Genomic DNA, 23,832 nt, shown 5'->3' on the forward strand with positions numbered 1-23,832 from the left:
ACGAATCTTTAATGGTGTTTTGGTACAATAATATGACAACTAAAACTATTGGTGCCGAGCTACACACACTTAAGGTGGTCAGATGAACACCCAAGGGTCTCCTCTCTCGCTAGTTTTTCTCCTTCTCTCGTCCCTCTCCCTCTTTGTAATTATGTTTGAAATAATAAGGTATATGTTTGTATAGTTGAAATTTTGATCTTTCAATAAATCAATAACATTTTTATTTATCAAATCAATATGTTTTAAACTGGAGAACTAATAGATATATGAGGACTGCCTATAACAACATTCACTTGCATCATTTAGTAAGAAAAATCACATTTCTGTAGAGTGTTGAGAATGTTTCACTAATTTGTATTAACAAATACTAGAAACATAATATCTCTAGTATCGACAGAGGCGTATCCAGGATTCTAGAAGGATGTGTGTACTATTACAAAAAAAAAAAAAGCATCTAATATATAAAATTTGATCAGTTTGATTTTTAAGTTCTTAATATGAATCACTAAATTTTAAAAATTATATGTCCAAAATATATAATATTACTAGTTTTAAATTTTATATGTCCAAAATTACAACTGTTATCATGGATGGTCTTGCTAAAGCTGCTACACTATGGTATTGAGAGTTTCGTTACCATTTTGCCAGATTTTCTTAGAGGAATAGTTTGAACAACGTTTTTATTTCTCATACATAACACAATAGTATATACAATATAGTTGTCGAAATTTTTTTATAAATTAATTTTTCATATGTAGGTCAATTAATCAACTTATAAAGTTTACATTATCGTATGATTTATTGCCTTCAATGTCTGCAATTATTAATTTTCGTATGACATCCTGATTATTTCGATCCCAACATATTCTAATTTTGTTTTGAAGCCCTTATGAAATACTAATAAGATCTTAGTGTTGCGGTTCCATAGCAAATATATATAGTATATATCACTTATCCCGCTAAGTGGTAAATTAATGGTCCTAATTAATTACTTTAAATTTTAATATGTTATAGTTGTAATGTATCCCACTAAATATAGGTGAAATCGAATTGAAGCCAACTTGATGAGCTTGGTTAAAAAATAAAATTTAAAATAATAAAGCTATAACTAAAGAATATAAATTTAAAACTAAAATTCATAGCTAAAACGAATTTCATAACTTCAAAAAAATTATATACTAATTAAATTAAAATAGAACAAAAGAAATAATTTTCTTAATTTTTTTTCGGGCCGAAGCCGTCACATCGGCGGAGACGTGTCTCTTCATGAAATGAAGTCTCTCTTATATAATAAGAGAAATTCATGTGTAATTCATAAATGTAAATGCATGACTTTATAATATTATCAAGAGGTATGGTGGGACGATGTAACTAATCTGGACGAATTTGAAATTTGAAATTTATAATTAGATAAATATCATCACAAAATACTACACTAGTACTCTCTCCCTTCCAATTTTTCCTCAAAGGGGATTCAATAGATAAACAACATAATACGTAAATATGATCCTTAACTTGGCTTCAGTTGACAATTATGCCCTCCAACATTGAGTGTGCACAAGTAGACACTTAAACTTGTATAAAATTGAACAAGTAGACACACGTGTCCTACATGACATAATACACATAGGACGTCATGTAGGACACAAAATTGACATGTAGGGTGACATGCAGGAAGAATGTGTTCAATTTTATACAAGTTTAAATGCCTACTTGTGCACATCCAAAGTTAAAGGTCATAATTGTCAGGTGACGTCAAGTTAAGGGTTATGTTTATGTATTATGCCTAGATAAACCAAAAAAGCATGGAGGGGCTGAAACCTGACTTTCGCATTACAAAACTAGGAATGAGGGCAAATCCTTACTCCTCCCTTCTAATTTGTGGGACGCTTTCGAATTTCAAGATTTTAATGAATCTTTTTTAATAATAACTTTGCATGTCTTCTAATTATTTTGAATTGTCAATTCTTATTTAATTCAATTTCTTTTTCTTGCAATACATCAAAATCGGGGAAAAGGGTTTTGTGTAATAGGCTAAAATCAATAATTATGGGATTACTTAATATTTTAAATAGTCCAAACTCATAAGGAAAAGATTTTCCTAATTCTATAAGTATAATATATTTCTTTTTCCAAATCTCCTAAAATTCAAAATATAATTAACAAATTTATTACCGTAAAAGTAATTTGAATCCCATTCTATTTAGGATATATTTTTTTTTTTGGTTTCCCACTCGGTGTCCAGAGCCCACATTGGAGTTCCAACTAAATCCGGATCACGCTCTGCAGGGCCCATTCGGGGGTGGCGCTCCCAACATGATTTTTTCCATACCGAGGGCTCAACCCGAGACCTCTGATTAAGGGTGAAACACTCCCACCAGTATACCACAACCCATGTTGGTTGTTTAGGATATATTTACTTATATATTGGGGTGACTTTTTTGCTCCTTTCAATTCGATCGATATCTCTCGTTTATTTGAAAAAATTGTAATAATGGCAGAGCCGGAATTTTCACTACAGTCGAAATCGAAAGAAGGAGAGGAGAATACGCACGAAGAAGAATCTGAGGAAAGCGATTACTCAATTGGCTACGACTCTGATGATCCTTCTTTCGAAATTTTGGAGGGTAAAGCAGATCGCAAGATTTGTGAGCAATATTACAGGGAGTGGGATGAGAGTGAGGTAACAGGATCGCGACTTGTATTTCGTATGGAAAAATACTCGGTACCAATAGTGGGGAAGGAGAACGTCTTGAATTTCGTATTTGATGTATGGGACGATGACTTGTATTTATTTTGATGTGTTAAACTTAGGTTTTTGTGCTTGCAGCTTCTGGTCAACTTGTACAAGGATGGGAAATTGGTGTAAATGATAATTTACTTAGATGACTAAATTGATCATTTCTCAGATTTTATAGTTACAGTTTCGATCCAATGTTGAGGACTAACATATTTGCGGCTATGGATAGCCTTGGGAAACTGCTTCATGCTTATGGTCCAATCCAATGTGTTTGAAAAGTCATGACTACTGAAATAATTGTTATTAGGAAGACTCTTGAATGTGCTATTAGTAATGGATGGAGAGAATGTGAAGGTTTTTACGTATGCTAAAAATGTTGACAATGAAACTAATGTTTACTTCAATGAGAGAGATAGAAGTGATGTGTGAAGATATTTGGGGTGCTCTCAAGCATGTTTGATCATGTCGATTTTATATATATTCCTAGATGTCTAAACAAAATAGCTTATAGTTTAGCTAGATTTTCTATTTCTTTGCTAATTTACATGTTCAGTTGGTCACAAATTTTGAAGAACACTTTTTCTAGAAAAACAAGTTCCTTATAAATAAAGAAAATGACTTATCTAATCCAAGCAAGGAAAATGAGTTTCACAAATGACATTACACATCGATTATGTCATCTCTACCCTCCAACACACTTCATCTTCCCCGACTCCCATAGCCCCTTCCCCATCACCACACCCCTTTCCTATGCCTATAGTGTTTGTCTAGATAATATACAAATACTTTTAGAATAATATTTTTTTCTTACGTACTGAACACAAAAAAATAAGTAAGAAACACACTTATTTTTTAACCGAAAAAGGAGCAGCCTAGGGAAGGGAGGGCCCAAATTACAAGGGCCTATTATAGGCAGTCTTACTTTGCATTTTTGCGAGAGACCGTTTCCAAAGCTTGAAAACGTGTTTTGATCACATAGCAACAACTTCAGCAGTTACTCCAAGGCTCCCCTTTGTCTTAAAGATTGAACCTATAGAACATAAATCTAAGATCCGCTTCTTAATGTTAAATGTCGTAAAGGGTTCATCCGAATCTTGCGTTCACAATGTACATCTCATGATCAATGCGAGACCTCACATAAAATCCAGCCTTCACAATGTATTGTTTGGTTGTGATTTTTGTTGTACACATGAAATAATATTTACATAAGTCAGACATGAATCTATATATGTTATTTTATGAGAGATTAAAGATTGAAAATTAAAACATTTATATGAAATTGTTTAGTCCGAAACGTATGTCTCAATCTCATCTATTGACTTGTGTTAGTATCTAAAAATGGTTATAATAATTAATCTAAAAGATTACTTCATTTGTACAATGGGTTATAAAAAATTCATATGCTCTACTAAATGAATTAGTTTAAAGTGAGTAGCACAAATTAAAGTAGGTAGTAGCTAGCTCAAAATATAGGGTTAATAAATTCAAGTTCAATATAGTATATATGTGATTAGATCCATTTAAATCCAAATCACCGTTGGCCTGTTTTTGGTTATATTATTTGCTTTTTAAGAGTCAATTTGAATTTGAATGATATTTGAAATTAAATTGAATTAGAACTTAAAGGTGTCATCTGATAGTCAGTGAAGAAGCAACTTGACATGTATTAATTTCTATATAAGTTATACAATATTTGGTAACTGATTACGAAATATGTTACAGATTATGTATAAGATTAATATGATGTTGTTTGCAATTTATAGACTCACATAACTAATTACATGCATAAGTAGAGGTATTAATATGGGTCAATCAAGCTCATTTGGGCTTTAGCTCATTTGGCAGCCCAGGTTGAGTTAGCCCATATTTTTGGTGGATCAAGAAACATCAAGCCCAACTAATCACTACGTGGGCTATGGGCCACGCCGGGCTAATCCATCCTTTTTAATAATTTTTTAAATTTAAATTCTAATTATAAAATGTTAACATAAATATTTATAAGACAATATTACATGGTGATACTATGCAAATTTGTTGGAATATAACCATTCAAGAAAATAATTCTCATGGACATAAAGTTTCTATGGAACCATGTAACTTATGACATGATACGACTCGAACCAATAGAGAAATTAATAAGAAAACTAAATAGTTAATTAGTAACAATATAACTAACAAATAGAAATATTAACTAGTAATATCTATATATTATGGTTTAAGTAGACTTTGAATTTGAATTCCTCTCGTTTATTACTTATTTTTATAATTTTACTTTATTTTCATTTTTTAAATTGGTCTACGGCCAACCCAACCTAGCCCCATAGGGAAGAGGGCCTACTGCTTAGGCAGGGCTTAAAGGCTATGTTCTTATATAGGCTTCAAAAATCTTAGTTAAACTTTATTAAATCACGGGTTGGGTTAAGCCGCACAACGGGCCTAACTTATTTTGAAAGCTCTATGTATTAGTTGTGAGAAATTAATACAAAATAGAAGATAGAATAATTAATAAGTGCGCAAATCTAACCAACTATCTAATTTATGACCCATTTGAACATGTCATATGAAAAAAGGAATACAACTTTAAAAAAATTAAATTGCATGTCTAAACAAAACTTCAATTTTATATAATTTATTTTCAAATCACAATATGTCCAAATACATAAATAAGTAAAAATTACGTACAATAATGAGTTTCAGTACCTCTTCCATTGCAAGAACTTTTTCCACAATTTTCATAAATAAGAAAAGAGCTTGAGAGAGAACTTTTTCTATGTTTATTTACGTCTTTCCTCAAATCGCATAGAGGTCAATTATTTGTTTCATTTGTATGTATATGCCCCATAGATGGTAAACTATTTGATTTATGAGCATGTATATACTTCATTTCATATTTCAAGTTCAAAATAGGATTAGAAAGTAGCTTTTTCTATTTAAAGATCTTGTTTCTTTTCAAAAAAAAAAAGTTACTACTCGTTTATCAAAGAAAGAAAAGAAAAAAATTGCTCTTTTTTTCCATTCTCACTCATTTGTTCAAAATTGATATCTTTCAATTTGTGTTGTTAATATGTGTTGTGAAATAATTTCTCTCTTGTTTTTAAGTAAAGTTACACAGATAATCAAATGCAAAGACTATGACAACTGACGAATTCTCGTAATCCTCTTATATTTTTTGTTATGTGATACTTGCTTATAATATCATTATTAACATTACTAATTGCATATACTATAATTTATGAAATAGAAGTTTAATTTGAAAGACAAAAGCAAACATAATTCTATCATATCTTCGAAACCAGGGTAAAATGAGTAAGTACATAGAAAACATTATAACTATGTAATACTTATCTATATTGGTTGAAATCACAATTTTTCTTTCTTGTTTCATTTTTGGGTTAAAGATTCTTGTTACTCGTATAGCACTGGAGAATTAGATCAAGCACTATATGATTTCACCAACAATAACCATTTTTAGAACAATGATCATAAAATAAACAAATTTTCATTTTTGTTTCATTTTTTGGGTTAAAGATGCTTGTTACTCGTACAACACGATGAACAAGTTCAAGCACTATATGCTTTCACCAACAATAGACATTTTTATTACAATAGCTATAAAAGACAATTAACATTAATTTAACAAATTATTATTATTATTTATAAAAATAGGATCAATTTTAGATAATAATAAAGTTAATCATTTGTTTACAATATATTACCTTGGATATAGTTGTAAAATTTTATTAATTAATATGAAGATTTGAGTTATTTAATTTAAAGTTCTAAAATGTTTTTGATAAAGGTAGATAATTAGCCTTTATAATGTTTGATATTATTTCAAGTGAAATTTAAATCATAAAATCACAATTATATTAAGATTAACTATTAAATACATTGAATTCATCAAATGCATATTTGGTACTAGATTCATGTATCAATATAAATGTATCTCTCCTTATTTCTTTAAATATAATTGTGCAAATTCAAGGAATATAACTAAAAATATAAGATTAAAATAGCTCGAGCTTCGAGAAATTTAAAACCACGACACTAGAAAGCATATAACTTGTGTATTATGAATTTGAGAACTTAAAATGTTACAAAATTATAATTCAAAGAAAAATTTTCTAACATAGAGTTGTAGGGAGTTAGTTGATTCAATAAGATATAATTCAGAGAAAATTTGTCGCACATCTTTGGTCAAAGTGAAAAACACAAGCTAAAATATTCAGTAAATATAAAAAAGTGTATAGATGGATAATTGGATATAGTATATAAATAAAATGGTTAAAGAAAACAAGACGGCCCAATTCGATTTTTGTGTCAATTGTTCTAATTTCGATTTGAACTAGAATTGGGGGACGAAATGGGCGCGGTATTTGAGATGGAGCGGGGTTGATAGGAAATTCTGATTAATTTGTCCCAATTTAATTCGATCCATCAATCTGGGTGAAATTTGATTATTTTAAAAAAAAATAAAATTGGTGTTGGAGATAGGGGACAATACATCCTTATTTGATTTTGCTATTAATTGTCCCGATGAGAAATGCAGCACATCTCTAATCAAAAGTGGAAGAAAAAGCTGAAATCCTTACTAAATAAAGGAGTGTCAATAGGGGTATAGTATTATCTAATTTGATTCATGTTAATTGTGCACAATTAAATGAATTTGTGATTGAGCGTTAATGATGTTCATCAATAATAACAAAAACATTTTTTTCACCAACAACCCACACATATTTGTAGAGTTTCTCAATAAGATGTGGTCAAATGATGAGCTAAAATTGAGGGAGGATGATAAGACAAATCCTCTTTTGAGAAATTATATTGTGTATATCTAGTAAATTATATTGATAGTGTAATAAAAAATATCTCAAACATATGAGAAATGACTTTTAAGTACCGTCCAACATCTAATAAAAAATACATCCAAACTAATTATTTGAATCAAGAATAACCGGAAAACTAATATCCCAAATCTGATGATTTGCTTCTTCTTTTTTCAATTTTAAATGGTCACGTGGTTTATTAGGATTAGTCACATATGTTATTTAATTTATAAATTAAATCCCCCAACATTAAAATTTAAATCACCGCTGGCATGTTTCTTGAATATATTTTTTGCTTTTTTGAGAGACAATTTGACTTATATTTAAAATTAAATTGAATTAAATTAACTTAAGGTGTCATTGGATAGTCAGTGAAAAAGCAACTTATTGGGTATAGGTTATACAATATTGGTTGGCTAGTTAGGAAATATGTTACTATGTATAAGATTTGTTTTGCAATTTAGAAACTCGTCTCACTAATACATGTATAGGTTATAAGAAAGTAATGTTTTATCTTATACGGGATTAAAGATAAATAACTAATGTCTGTAATTCTAACCAACTACTAAAATCATGACCAGTTTGGATATGTCATACGGAAAAAAAAAATTAAATTTCATCCCAAAAAAAAATTGAATTCCGTACACTAACAGAACAAGTGAAGAGAACTTCATAAAGAGCTTGAAAGAGAGTAGTTGCCTCTTTACTTCCAAGAAAATTTTCCACCATTTCAATAACAGAGCAAGAGAGAGCTTCACAAAGAACTTGAGAGAGAGGGCTTAAAAGTGTATTTGTTTACGTTTTCCCTTCCAGCCAAAGAAGGTAAGCTTTTTGTTTTATATGTTGTTTTGTGTGTATGTATATGTTTTATTTCAAAAAAACCCTTAATCTCCCTTTTGCTCTGTTCAAAAATAGCACATTTTCATTTTTGTTGTTAATCTCTATTAATTTCCTTTTGTTTGTAAAATAGAGTTATATAGATGATCAAGTGACTATGACTATGGCATCTAACGAGTCCTAAATACTTTTATGTTTTTGTTATGTTATAGTTGCTTATAATATCAATATTAACATTACTAATTGCATGTGTTATAATTTATGAAATAAGTGTTTAATTTGGAAGATAGAAACATGCTTCTACCCTATATTTGAGATTAGGGTCAGATGAGTAAATACATGAAGAAAATATTATAACTACGTGATTCTAATCTATGTTGTTGGCTACTAACACACAATTTTTCTTTCTTGTTTCATTTTTTTTTTACTAAAGATGCTTGTTATTCATATAGCAGTGATGAAATGTTCAACGTTAGTTATTTTTAGCATAATATACTTAAAAGACATTCAACATTAATTTCATGGGAAAATATAATTATTTATAAAAGTGGAATTGATTCTAGATAATAAGTTGTTGTTTGTTTATATTATATTATTTTGGTTGTTGTTGTAAAAACATTATTTATTAATATGAAGATTTTAGTTGTTTAATTCAAAGTTCTAAGATATTCTTAATAAAAAATATAATAATAAATTTGTTATGTTTCTTTTTTAATTTAAATTTTGTATCTTCTTTCTTTTATAATATTCGATATTGTTTAAGTGAAATATAAATCAAAAAATCATATTTAGTATTAAATATCCACATACATATTAAAATTCACAATTAAATACAAGGATACATCAATAGATATTTGATTAGATACATGTATTCTCCTTATTTGATTAATGTATTTGTGCATATATAAAGAAGTGTCTAGAGGGATATAGTAAGTTATTAAGAGTTCTAAAAAAGACAAAATAGCCCGATTTGAATCCGGTGTCAATTGTCCTAAAATCAGTTTGAACTAGAATTGGGGAACAAAATGGGCGCGACATTAGAGATGGAGTGGGGTTGATAGAAAATCCCAACTGATTCGTTATGATTTGATTCATTTCAATTACCCGCCATGAATCGAATGGTACGATGCCACCATCACCTTTTAACCCATACCTTGAGTTAGAGGAAAAGGGAAAACATAAACTCATTAGGCAAAAGAAATTTATGGATATAACCAACAAGCGAAAACAGCTTTGATAATTATACACAATATTGCAAACAGAATAGCAACTCAAATGTGCATACCATAATTCTGGTGGGATTGTAATTCTTTTTTTTGCCCTAATGCGCAAACTTGATAGTTGGACATACAAAATATGTTAGTCGTCAACGCTGGAAGTGTAACTACAAAATCAGATAAATAATCAGTTTAGTCATCTAAGTAAATTACCATTTACATTGATTTTTCATCCCTTTATAAGTTGAGTAGAAGTTGCTAGCACAAATATCTAAGCTTAATAGATCGAAATAAATTGAAGCCAACTTCTCATGCTTCAAATACAATACCTATAAGAAATTCAAGAGGGTCTCCTTTCCTAAAACTATCCTTCCATTTTGAGTTACCAAACAAGAATGGCCAAAAGTTTGCTTCATTTTTTTGTATGAAAAAACGCATAGAAGAACGTTACTTTCGATAATCATTTTGATCATTTTGCTAGAGAAGAAACACCACATTTGAACCACCTGCACTATAAGATAGATCCAATAAATAGTATTTTGTTATAGATTTTGCAAATTGTTGATCTAGAATGTTGAAATCAACAAGTCAAGTGAAAATATATTCATTCAATAAACTATGAAACATCCCACAAAACATTTCTGCAATCCTTTATAAAACAGGGTTAAAATGTCCCAAAAGCAAACTTGAGAGGAGGAACAAACAATGAAGTTGTAAAATCAACTTCTGGAATTTCACTCATTGTGCTAACTTGTTTTACTTCAAGAGAAGTCTATAACTACGATTTTAATATTCTACAAAAGAAAAAATAACGTTCTACGTGAAGGCACAATCAACTAATATATATCAGCTCCACTTCAATTACCAGCCATGAATCAGGTGGTATGACATCAAGATAACCTTTATCCCCATACACGTAGGTCAAAGTCAAAAACACAAGCTAAAATACTCTGTAAATATAAAGAAGTGTCCAGATAGATAGTTGGATATAGTATATAATTAAAAGGGTTAAAGAAAACAAAACATCCCAATTCGATTTCGGTGTCAATTGTTCTGATTTCGATTTGAACTGGAATTAGGGGACGAAATGGGCCCTATATTTGAGATGGAGCGGGATTGGTAGGAAATTCTGATTAATTTGTCCCAATTTAATCCGATCTATCAATCTGGGTGAAATTTAATTATTTTTTTTAAAAATAAAATAGGTGTTGGAGATAGGGGACAAGACATCGTCATTTGATTTTGCTATTGATTGTTCGGGGAAGAAAAACCTGAAATCCTTACTAAAAAAAGGAGTGTCAATAGGGGTGTAGTATTATCTAATTTGATTCATGCTTATTGTGCACAATTGAATGAATTTGCGATCATGACTGGGCGTTAATGATGTTCATCAATAATAACAGAAGCAATTTTTTCACCAACAACCCACACATATTTCTAGAGTTTCTCAATAAAATGTGGTCAAATGATGAGCTAAAATAGAGGGAGGATGATAAGACAAATCCTCTTTTGAGAAATTATATTGTGTATATCTAGTAAATTATATTGATAGTGTAATAAAAAATATCTCAAACATATGAGAAATGACTTTTAAGAACCATCCATCATCTAATAAAAAAATACATCCAACCTAATTATTTGACTCAAGAATATCCGTAAAACTCAAGAATACCCGTAAAACTAATATCCCAAATCTGATCATTTGCTTTTCTATTTTTTTCAATTTTAAATAGTCATGTGGTTTATTAGGATTAGTCACACATATTATTTAATTTATAAATTAAATCCCCCAACATTAAAATTCAAATCACCGTTGACATGTTTCTTGAATATATTTTTCGCTTTTTTGAGAGTCAATTTGACTTATACTTAAAATTAAATTGAATTAAATTAACTTAGGGTGTCATTTGATAGTCGGTGAAAAAACAATTTATTGTGTATAAATTTTTGTATAAGTTATACATTATTGGTTGGCTAGTTAGAAAATATGTTACTATGTATAAGATTAATAGGATTTTTATTTATCAATTTAGAAACTCGTGTAACTAATACATGTATAGGTTATAAGAAAGTAATGTCTTATCTTATACGGGATTAAAGATAAATAACTAATGTCTGCAATTCTAACCAGCTACTGAGATCATGACTAGTTTGGACATGTCATACGGAAAAAAAAAAATCATCCCAAACAAAAATTGAATTCGTACACTAACTCACGCGAGCTTAGTAGCTACTTCCTCACGCTCAAGAATATTTCCATTATTTCCATAACTGAACAAGTGAAGAAAACTTCACAAAGAGCTTGAAAGAGAGTAGCTACCTCTTTACTCCCAAAAAAATTTCCCACCATTTCCATTACAGAGTAAGAGAGAGCTTGACAAAAAACTTGAGAGAGTGGGCTTAAGAGTGCATATGTTTACGTTTTTCCTTCCAGCCCAAAGAAGGTAAGCTTTTTGTTTTATATGTTGTTTTGTGTGTATGTATATGCTTTATTTCATATTTCTAGTAACTTTTTCAGGTTCTTATATTATTATTTTTTGTTTAAGATCTAGTTTTTTTGAAAATAAACCTAGTTTTTTATTCTTAAAGGAAGAAAGAAAAAAAAGCCCTTAATCTCCCTTTGCTCTATTCAAAAATAGCACATTTCCATTTTGTTGGCTGCTAACACAATTTTTCTTTCTTGTTTCATTTTTTTTTTTACTAAAGATGCTTGTTATTCATATAGGAGTGATGAAACAGTTCAACGTTAGTTATTTTTAGCATAATATACTTAAAAGACATTCAATATTAATTTCACGGGAAAAAATTATTATTTATAAAAGTAGAATTAATTCTAGATAATAAGTTGTTATTGGTTTATATTATATTATTTTGGTTGTTGTTATAAAAAAATTATTTATTAATATGAAGATTTTAGTTGTTTAATTCAAAGTTCTAAGGTATTCTTAATAAAAAATATAATAATAAATTTGTTATGTTTCTTTTTAAATTTAAATTTTGTATCTTCTTTCTTTTATAATATTTGATATTGTTTCAAGTGAAATATAAATCATAAAATCATATTTAGTATTAAATATGCACATACATATTAAAATTCACTATTAAATACAAGGATACATTTGACTAGATACATGTACTCTCCTTATTTGATTAATATATTTGTGAATATATAAATAAGTGTCTAGAGGGATATAGTAAGTTATTAAGAGTTTTAAAAAAAAGACAAAATGGCCCGATTTGAATCCGATGTTAATTGTCCTAAAATTTGTTTGAACTAGAATTGGGGAACAAAATGGGCGCGACATTAGAGATGGAGTGGGGTTGATAGAAAATCCCGACTGATTTATTGCAATTACCCTCCATGAATCGGATGGTACGATCTCATCATCACCTTTTGACCCATACCTCGAGGTAGAGGAAAAGGGAAAACATAAATTCATTAGGCAAGAGAAATTTATGGATATAGCCAACAAGCGAAAATAACTTTAATGATTATACACGACATTGCAAACAGAATAGCAACTCAAATGTGCATAATTCTGGTGAGATTGTAATTCTTCTTTTGCCCGAATGCGCAAACCTGATAATTGGACATACAAAATATGTTAGTCGTCAACGCTGGAAGTGTAATTATAAAATCAGATAAATGATCAGTTTAGTCATCTAAGTAAATTACCATCTACACTAATTTTTCATCCCTTTATAAGTTGAGCAGAAGCTGCTAGCACAAATATCTAAGCTTAATAGATCGAAATAAATAGAAGCCAACTTCTCATGCATCAAATACAATACCTATAAGAAATTCAAGAGGGTCTCCTTTTCCAAAATTATCCTTCCATTATGAGTTACCAAACAAGAATGGCCAAAAGTTTGCTTCATTTTTTTATATGAAAAAACGCATAAAAGAATGTTCCTTTCGATAATTATTTTGGTCATTTTGCTGGAGAAAAAACACCACATCCTTACCACTTGCACTATAAGATAGATTCAATTAATAGTATGTTGTTATAGATTTTGCAAATTGCTGATCTGGATTGTCGAAATCAACAAGTCAAGTGAAAATATATTCATTCAATAAAATATGAAATATCTCACAAAACAATATTCACCATTGATTTCTGCAATACTTCATAAAACATAGTTAAAATGTCCCAAAAGCAAACTTGAGAGGAGGAACAAACAATGAAGTTGTAAAATCAGCATCTGAAATTTCACTCATCGTGCTAACTTGTTTCACTTCAAGAGAAGTCTACAACTACGATTTTAAGATTCTACAAAAGAAAAAATAGTGTCCCTACATGAAGGCACAATCAACTAATATATATCAGATCCACCTCAATTATCAACCATGAATCACGTGGTACGACATCAAGATAACCTTTATCTCCATACCTGTATGTCAAAGTGAAAAAAACAAGATAAAATACTCGATAAATATAAAGAAGTTTCTAGATGGATAGTTGGATATAATATATAATTAAAAGGGTTAAAGAAAACAAAACATCCCAATTCGATTTCGGTGTTAATTGTTTTGATTTCGATTTGAACTGGAATTGGGGGACGAAATGGGTGCGTTATTTGAGATGGAGCGGGATTGGTAGGAAATTCTGATTAATTTGTCCTAATTTAATCTATCAATCAATCTAGGTGAAATTTAATTATTTTTTAAAAAATAAAATAGGTGTTGGAGATCGGGGACAAGATATTCTAATTTGATTTTTCTATTAATTGTCTGCGGAAGAAAAAGTTGAAATCCTTACTAAATAAAGGAGTGTCAATAGGGGTGTAGTATTATCTAATTTGATTCATGCTTATTGTGCACAATTGAATGAATTTGTGATCATGATTGGGCGTTAATGATGTTCTTCAATAGTAATAGAAGCAATTTTTTCACCAACAATCCACACAATGATTTTATCGATTTCATGCCACACCAATGCTTGAAAAGTCTTAATTGCATCATCTAAGAAAGATAAAATGAAAAGAAAATATTAAGGAAAATTAACATAAAATGAGTTTTTTCATTGTTATTTGACCATGAATCTAAACGATATGATATAATAGAATTTAAATAACAATCAAAACAAACATTGTATTTAAACTAACAATAAATACAATAAAATAAAATACAACATGTAACAACGTCCATACAAACAAGGTGTTATTAGGCTTGCCTTCATATAATTTACACTCAAATTATATTATTTTTAATTTGGGCATAATTTTGAATTTAGAGAGTCAAATTTTTCTTTTTTTTAGTTTTGATTGTGAATTTGGATTTTAGACATTGAAATTTTTTAAAAATAAAATTTACATATTTAAAAATTACTTCAAATATATTATAACTTATAATAAGTGAAAATTTAAAATATATAAAAACTATTTTCAAGAAAACTCCTTTTGAATATCAGAAAAGTATCGCAAAAATTAGGATTGAAGGAGTACTAGTGTAGTATTTTGTCATAATATATATAATAATTATATTTACGGTTTAAATGATCATGAAGGCTAACTAAGCAAAGTTAAATAACTTTTGAAAGACAAAATAAAGATAACTGAATTTTGAGATAACCATTAAGATATTCACATGTAACTATCTCAAAAATGACATGATAATATTGTACACATCTGTACATAAAACTTAAATTCTTTTTATTCCATCATAAAATCATTATTATACATCAATTACATTACAATGACATTTGACCTCAACCTTGGCTCAAAAAAAGTGCTTGAGCATTCTCATCACTACAATAGAGACAAGGATGTTGAGTCTTAATATGTTCATCATTTTCCAAAACGTACCTAGACTTCATCACCAACTCTTTATAACTAATAGGGCCACAATTTTTCTCCAACACAAGTAAAATTGCATGACTAAATGCCCCATAAGCTTGATTTTCATTTTCAATTCCTCCAACATCTTGACATTCTTCATTAGCTTGACATCCACTTAACAAAATACCCTCATCTTGTTTAAGTGGCTTCAATAAATCTAACTCCAATTGAGGCAAAGAAAACATAACACTAGCATCATTTCCAAAGAGTTGTAACATGTGTGTTCCAATATTTGAGGTGTTTATGTTTGTTAAGGATGTTAGATGTTCCAAGATTGTTTCATGAGGGATGAATTTAGACTTGGAATAATAACATTTTGATGCTGACTCTGACTTGTTTGGGACTGAGACGTAGTTATTGCTGTTTTTTTCGAATTCTTGATTTTTTGTTTTGTGCTGAGATGGTCCAATTTGCTCTTTTTCTTTGTCAATTAGGCCTCCACTATGGCAAGAATCTGAAAGGATAGTGAATGTTGCTCCTTGTGGTACTCGATTCACTATTTTTCGAATATCCACATCTGCCAAATAAATATTTTAATTAATTTAAAGGTTATTAAGAACTTCAAGATATGTAATAATAATATAAAATATAAACATATTTTTTTTACAAAGAATAATTGAGTCATTAGAAAATGATGGTTTCAATGAGTAGATGATTTGGACTCTCCTAAGAGGCTATAGCTAAATTAGCTTTCGTCCCGTTATACGAGTTGATTTCTCAAATGATTATTCAGCTTATTGCAATAATTTCATGTGAAAAAGATAATTTATCTAGTTTTATGACTTTTCTACTATAAATCGTAATCTCTATTTGTGGAATTTTACTAGATATATTTGTTGTTGTTTACAATAAATCGTTAGTTCAGTGATCGCATATCACTTAAGTTTTTAGGGCTAAGATGACATAATCAACATGACTATTTTTTTATTTAATTTGACATGCTTAATTTTTTTATGTTGGGCGAGCACAGTAAGTCTAGTAAATAGTAATATCCGAGTTGATTGATTAGACAACAATTACTTACTTATTATTTTAGTATTAGCCTCTTATATATCTCGCTAGAAAGAACATTTTCTAACGCGCTGACATAGGAAAAGTTTAGTTATTTTGAAGTGGCAAAAATTAATTTTATGACTGATTATTCGAGAAATCAACCCCTTTAACAAATGCTTCTCTAGAAGGCAAAAATACTATATTTCATAAACTTTAATTTATACCTAAGATTAAATAAGATAAAACAAACTTACTAGTAATATAATTGAAATCACATGGAATTATTGCCTCTTCTTGATTCTTTTTTCCAGTCAATGTACCATGCCCACTAAAATGAAAATACAAAATATCCCCTTGTTCAGCTTCATCAACCATTTTATTAAGTGCTTTCTTGATATTAATTCCAGTAGGCATAATAGGACTGCCTGATTTATCCATGAGCAATTCAATGTGCTGTGAATCGAACCCGAATCGATTCACTAGCACATCTCTCATGGCTAAAACATCGTTGTGACATCCATGTAACCTGTACCAGCAACAAAGTCAGAAATTTCGTTAAACTATTCAAAGTTTAGTATATAGGTAATAAAAGTCAATATTTATCTACATATATCAATGGCAGAGCTAGAAATTCAAATAAGAGATTATTTATGCCGAAAAAATTATTATTTTTTACATATACCAATAATTTTTCAATGAAGGAGGTTCAACTTGCACCCCTATGGGCTATGTCTATGCTCTTGACATATACAATATAATTTTCTATATACTCGATATAGTTTTTTTACGAAGGATGTTCAACTGATCGACTCTTCATATGGACTACGTCTAACCTGTAAGGTGTATTTTCGTAGTTGCAACCAACTAGAACTGCTAATTTTTTACCAACTTTTTCCATTTTTTTCAAAAAATAAATGAATGTAAGATTTCTCTTTGTTTGTATATATTTATCAATGTTGATGTGTTTTTAATCTGTGGTTTAATTTAATTGGAGTTCAAATTTATAGAGAATGTTTTATTTGTTATTGCTTGTAAGTTTCATTTCTTGAAGTCATTATTAATTGCTTATAAGGTACCATTGTTTGGTTTTTACTTTAAGAAATTAGAGGAATTAAGCAAATATTATTTGGTTCACACGATTAATTTTTCTCTTTTTTTCCTCTTTTAAATTAAAGGTTTTGTTAGATATGAAAAAAAAATAGTTTTATTTTGATTGGCGCACGCAATGATAAAAGATGTTTCCTCGATGACCGCGAGTTCAAGCTGTGAAATCTACCTCATGCACAATGAGAGATATTAACGCAGCCTTTGAGTAATCTAAACCTATCGAAAGAGAGTCGTGGCAAAAGTTGTTGTTTTTGTGTTTAACCAGAAGGTTACGGGTTCAAGCTGCGAAAACTAAATTACCTCTGATATAAATATAAAATAAAATTACGTATAATAGACACATTATGATCCGACTAATAAAAGTGTGCCAATTAGGATAAAGTGAGTTTTTTTTTTTTTTTGATGGGGACATGAAACTGCATGTTTTCTTACACGTAACATCTAAATCAATTAGAGAAATTTCTTAGAAATCACTTTAGTAAGCAGCAATTTCATATATAGTATTAATTAAAACCTCTTATTAGTGGTTTGATTTGATGTGTAAGCATCATATGGTATTTACGTGACAATTATTTTATTTAGTTTTTGGCTTTTTAAGTCTTGATATGGAAATGTGTTACTTCAAAGCAAAGAAATACATATGGAGAGCTACCAATGGTGGAATCGACGAGTCGTAACTCGTAAGTACTTATTCATCCTTAAACAAAAATCTCGGATTCGTCTTGATTAGGAAGTGTTTTACCCCAATATAGGATTTTCCGATGCAAATCTGAATTTAATTAGGTTCCTATGTAGATACTGACAAGTATTGTGGTGGAGTTTTAAGTACCCTTTCTTTCATATATCCTTAACAATCTTGGGTTCGAATCTTTACGAAGTCGCCTTTGTTAGGAAGTGTTTCCCCCTAATGTGGGACTTTCCGATGCGAATTCAGATTTAATCGAGCTCCAACATGAATACTGAACACCAAATGTGAAACCAAAAAAAATACATATGGAGAGGAAGTTAAGAAATCATTAGATAATTGTCGAGAGTAGTCTTATTTGAGTCCATAGGAGCACAACACAAGTTTCTAGCTTGATTCTTCAAATGCTACACATAGATTATAAGGTTCTTTTAGCACACATATATGATAGGATGAAATCTGGAATTCGTCTCGACGTCCATTTATCCAGGTGGCCAGTTCATCTGTCGTCCCCCAAGAAGGTGAAGGTGAAGATGGTAAACAGATTGGCCTGAAAACAACGATTTTCGAGTTAATATACATATAAAATGGAACTACAATAACTGGAAACAACGGGAGCAAAGAAGTTACATACATCCATCAGGCCCATCGTTGATCACGAGTCTGAATCCATTCTCTAGAAGACCTTCCTGTTTGGCTACAAGCTTTGCTGTGTAGAGAAGTCGACCAAAAACATCACAGTTCTTTTCTTCAGCCTGAAAATAGAAATTCAAAACAAGAGGTTTCCATATTATAAAGTAGCATAGAGCCAATAGTACTCAAATCTTTCAAGAGATTCCCAGTTATGAAGGACGAAGGACATTGTTCTATGTAATCTAGACAAGTGTTCGTTCAGGAAACCAAAATTTGTTATTCTCTATTCTCAATAAATAAACTAGTGAGCGAAAAGAAAGACGAAAGAATGGAAGATAATCAAACCCTCAGCCGCTAAATAGTAGCTTCGCGGAATGCTGAGTGTGTTAACCAGCTCAGTGCTAAAGCTAACTTCTAAAATCTTGCATCTCCTTTTTCTCGTCTTCATTTGATCAGGCAAACCAAGGATCATATTAAAGAGCAGTACGTGAAAAAAGTAAACATTTAGACTTCAAATCAACAAGTTCGGTGAAGCAATCGCTTCAAAGCATCACCAATATTCTTGTTTCTTATATATTCATGACTCATATTCTTATAGCAAAGGCAGTGCTTCATTGCGCTTCTTGTGAGCAGGCTATCAACAAGGATGAGGGACATACTTAAAAAATCGTGCCTATTAATAAGAGAGAGAAAACTACCTAACTCATTTAATGGTTTAGGACCACAACCCCAAATTAGTCGGAAAATGAGTGAGAAAGAACGCAACAACAACATACCTAGTATAGCCCCACAAAGAAAGAAATGCGTAAATTGTACAGAGCCTACACATGTTACAGTACAATGCAAGAAAAGAAAGAGAGCAAGAAACAAGAAATAAAGAATGAAGAACACCAAAAGAAACAACTGATTTACTAAAGAACACAGAAACAAACAAAACATGGAGAACTCCCTACACCTAGTGTAGCTCCATGGAGTGTTGCGAGTCTACGAGCAGCAATGAGCTAAAGCTAGTTTCTAAGTGTCACCTCTAAGCTAATAAATTACCAAAGCTAGCCTCCAAGTGTCACCATTTTATACTTCACTAAAGGAACTGCACCTCATATATTCTGAAGCACAAATACAGGAATTACTGTACCTCTTGTGTGCAACGTTTTAACAACTATGAGCTCGTACAAAAGCTTGTTCATACTCTTTCAGAAAGAAAACAAAATACCTTGGAAAGTCCGGTTAAGCCATCCCTGACCTTGGGAATAAGCAATATGTGCACAGGAGCTTGGGGATTTATGTCTCTGAAAGCTAAAACCTGGCAAGAAAATGACAGAAACAAATATGAAATACATTATACATCAAAAGAATCAGCCGACATGAAAGCTTAAAGACTTGGGCATATTGATGCACGATATCAAAATACACATACCATAAGCAGTGGATAAAGAACTGACAGCGCCCCAAAAAAAAATCATGCTTCGTCGAGTAATTTGAACTTTTAGTAAAACAACAGCACCAAATTACACGATCGTTGCTAACATCCGGATACTGCTAAAAAAGCAAATAGCCTATTCCCTATTCCCCATGTAATCCAAAATACCAGTTCAGAAAATCATACGGAAAAGAAACATGCTTTACATCTCATGGAAGCGTGAACCATTTGTATGATAACCATTTGTCATTTACTTCTAGACCTAACAAAAAACCAAGTGGTGTCCACTCCTACCTCCTCAGGATACCTACATTTTCCCACGAGCACTTCTCTTTCTTGATGTAAAATTGAGTAGTTGGAAGATTTTACATAGATTCTCGTGCTCCTCCACGGTATTACTATACAGGTACCAAAACGCACAACAACATACCCGGTGAAAAATTCCACAAGTGAGGTTCACGGAAGGCAGTGTGTCCGCAGCCTTACCCCTACCTCATGAAGGTAGAGAGGCTATTTCTGATACTCTATACAAACCAAATACAGTAGCAAAGAAGTCAAGCTAAAAACAACGAAAAAGAGAACAATAGCAACGCCAAAAAAACACGATAATCAAAGCAAATCAAACATCAGGTGAAACCAAAACACTTAAACAGAACGAAAAATTCCAGTACAAAACATTCTCCTCCAAACCAATCTCACCCTAATACACAAAAACTGCACATAAAGGTTTAAACTTTATACCTCAAACAAATACAAGACAAAAAATTAAACACATAACAAGCACACATACCTTGTCATCCTCAAATACAATATCTGCTGGGATTTCCTTGTTAATGATCTTGTCAAATCTGAAAATCAAGATTCAATTTTTAAGAAACCCCATTACAAAAACAGAGCTAATTACACATAAAATTGAAAAATAGACAGAAAAATGCATACATAGTAGGAGAATCTGACTGAAAATCAAGAATCAATTTTTAAGAATCCCCATTACAAAAACAGAGCTAATTAAACATAAAATTGAAAGATAAACAGAAAAATGCATACATGGTAGAAGAATCTGATGAAAATCAAGATTCAATTTTTTAAAGCCCCATTACAAAAACAGAGCTAATTAAACATAAAAATGGAAAATATGAATAGAAATGCATACATGGTAGGAGAATCTGAGGGAACAGCAAGAAGAGCAGCTTCTTTCTCAGAAGCCATGGCTGACTTCTTCTGATGAGTGAAGTGTGAAGTGAGTATTTGGAGTCTGCTCCTATTGGGGTTTTCTTCACTCATATTGTTAACTTCTTTATTGCTTTGTGGGTATAACAACTTATATTAGTCAACAGATTAGTACTATAATTTTCTCATATTTATGATTAGATATACCAAGTTTTTGTTTGTACAATACAAGAAAATATTATCCTGGAAAGTAGTGTGTGCAGATGTAGATGAAGATGAAGTGTGTAAAAAGATATCATCAATGTTGAACAACACTTAAGAAACTTATTTTTCAACATCCTCGATGAATTATTTTTAAAAAATTTCTTTCTGCGTAAAAAATATTTTTTGAACAAACTGAACATATGAAAATGTTTTCCTCCACAAATTGATACCTTTGACCTTTCAACATATACTAGTAGAGGGGACACACATATTTTTTATGGAAATTTAATTTAATATGTGATTTTAGTGTGAATAATTTCACTTAACTTATTTATTTTATAAAAATCAACCTTTCTTACTGATCAACTAACCATTAGGCCTAACACTTCATTAGAATCGATAAATAGTTATTTATTCTTAGTTAGAGATTTTGAATTTAAATTTTGTTGGTATACTAGGTGAAAAGAATATTGCAACAAGTGAAGATATTTGGATATTGATGAGTTTGTTTGATGTTTGTAAATATTATATACAATACTAGGACTTAGAATCTAGTAGCTCATTGATCAACAGTAGTAGTAATTTGGAAAAAACAAAACTTTGTATTTCTATTATATCAAGAGCTAGATTATTAGCGATGAATTCGAATAAACTTAGTAATTTTTAATTGGAACATATATTTATATTAGAAATTTGATAATTAAGATGAGTTGTGAATTCAATTGTAATGACCCAGACCCGAAAAGTCATTTTTTTTTATAATTTTGAATAGTCATTTAACAATAGTTAATTAATTTGCGGGTAATTTATTTATTATTAATAATAATAGGCCAAGTCTGAAATATTAAAATAAGTTACTAGGTTTATTACTTTTAATACATATTATTTTATTTAGTAAAAAGAATAAGAAAGGAGTCTGGCAATAATTAACCTACGGCTTCAACATGGAGGCAGTTGGTGCCGCAAGAAAATTGTTTCGTGCTTGAGGTAAGCCTCAACTTCAACTTTTATTATTTGTAGTAATTCTAGGATAGATAGTATACATTAGTATAATTATATATCTTTGAGAGAAAGTCTAAATTTTAGTTATTGTTGTTGGAAATTTCGGCTAGAAATAATGGTAAGTATATTATATTTAAGAATTATGTAATGGCGATATCATTTAATGAATCTAATGATCTAATGATGGGTTAATCACTTGAGACTAGATTTTTGAATAATATAGGCAAGTTTGTGCATATTGACTCGTTACTGTTATTATTTTATTATTATTATAATTGAATGTGAAACGAGTTGAAAGTTTGATTGTTGTAAATTAACTTCTACCACTTTATGTACGTATGTTTGGAATTGGAAGGGAATGCATCAGTGGCCAATCATTATGTAATGATGGCCACATGATTGTTAAATTAATTATGATAATCAACTAATGGTTTTGGTTTTGAAATTTTAGGTCGTATGTTGTAGTTAAGTTTAGTGGTTATGACATTAATTTTTGGTTTCACAATTTTCTTATAATTATCACATATGATTCAAGCTTTGAAATATTGAGACATGTAATTAAATATTAGGTGCATGATATCATATGAATACCATTATATTTATGATATTTGGAGAAATTGGAACTTAACCATAGGCTTGAAATTCAGAAAACATGAGAGTTGACATGTTAATTGGCACCAAGATTAAGAACTTGATTATAAATTGAGTGAGTTTTTGGGTCTAGGCCAGACCTATAGTAATCTGAGTGTGGTTAGTTTCGAAATCTTATTGTAATTATTAATGTGAATAGATTGCTTTGAGTTGGAAGTTCAACGAAAGGAAAGACTCAAGTCTTGGAGTGATTGTTCGACTATTTGAGGCAAGTGAATTTCTAAACTCTTGTTAAGTGTATGGAATTCATGTATTTCCTTGTAATATGTGTTTAGGGTAACGAGGCTTGGTGATGGGTTGACTTGTCCACATTGATTAATTCTAATGATGAAAAAGGGATAATAAAAGGCAATGTGATCAATTGTTTGTGTGATGTGTTGAGAATTGTTTGAAAGGTTTGTTGAATCATTGTTGATGTTGTATCCTGATTGTCTTGTTGTGAATTGTGCAATGTTATGAAAATGGGCATCTCTTTATTATTTGTGTGAACATGTCATTTGCATTGTTCT

At 30.3% G+C, this 23,832-nt stretch overlaps 3 protein-coding genes across 3 annotated transcripts in view; all 3 read right to left on the bottom strand.

The window, feature by feature from the left end:
• LOC125864731 (calmodulin-7) overlaps positions 1-23,832 on the bottom strand; it is a 139,204-nt gene that overhangs the window by 110,928 nt on the left and 4,444 nt on the right. The gene's annotated exons all lie outside the window — the stretch shown is intronic.
• LOC125864725 (metacaspase-9) lies at positions 15,254-17,405 on the bottom strand. Its single transcript, XM_049544780.1, has 3 exons — positions 17,285-17,405; positions 16,706-16,977; positions 15,254-15,975 (listed from the first exon to the last, which is right to left on the bottom strand). The coding sequence occupies exons 1-3, from the start codon at positions 17,347-17,349 to the stop codon at positions 15,329-15,331; spliced, it is 984 nt and encodes a 327-aa protein (XP_049400737.1). The 5' UTR covers positions 17,350-17,405; the 3' UTR covers positions 15,254-15,328.
• On the bottom strand, positions 18,682-21,613 carry LOC125864730 (14 kDa zinc-binding protein). The gene is made up of 5 exons (XM_049544788.1): positions 21,450-21,613; positions 21,087-21,144; positions 20,090-20,179; positions 18,878-18,998; positions 18,682-18,793 (listed from the first exon to the last, which is right to left on the bottom strand). The coding sequence occupies exons 1-5, from the start codon at positions 21,578-21,580 to the stop codon at positions 18,726-18,728; spliced, it is 468 nt and encodes a 155-aa protein (XP_049400745.1). The 5' UTR covers positions 21,581-21,613; the 3' UTR covers positions 18,682-18,725.

The sequence above is a fragment of the Solanum stenotomum genome, chromosome 5 (genome assembly GCF_019186545.1).
Source record: "Solanum stenotomum isolate F172 chromosome 5, ASM1918654v1, whole genome shotgun sequence".
In the NCBI taxonomy this organism is placed as follows: Eukaryota; Viridiplantae; Streptophyta; class Magnoliopsida; order Solanales; family Solanaceae; genus Solanum; species Solanum stenotomum.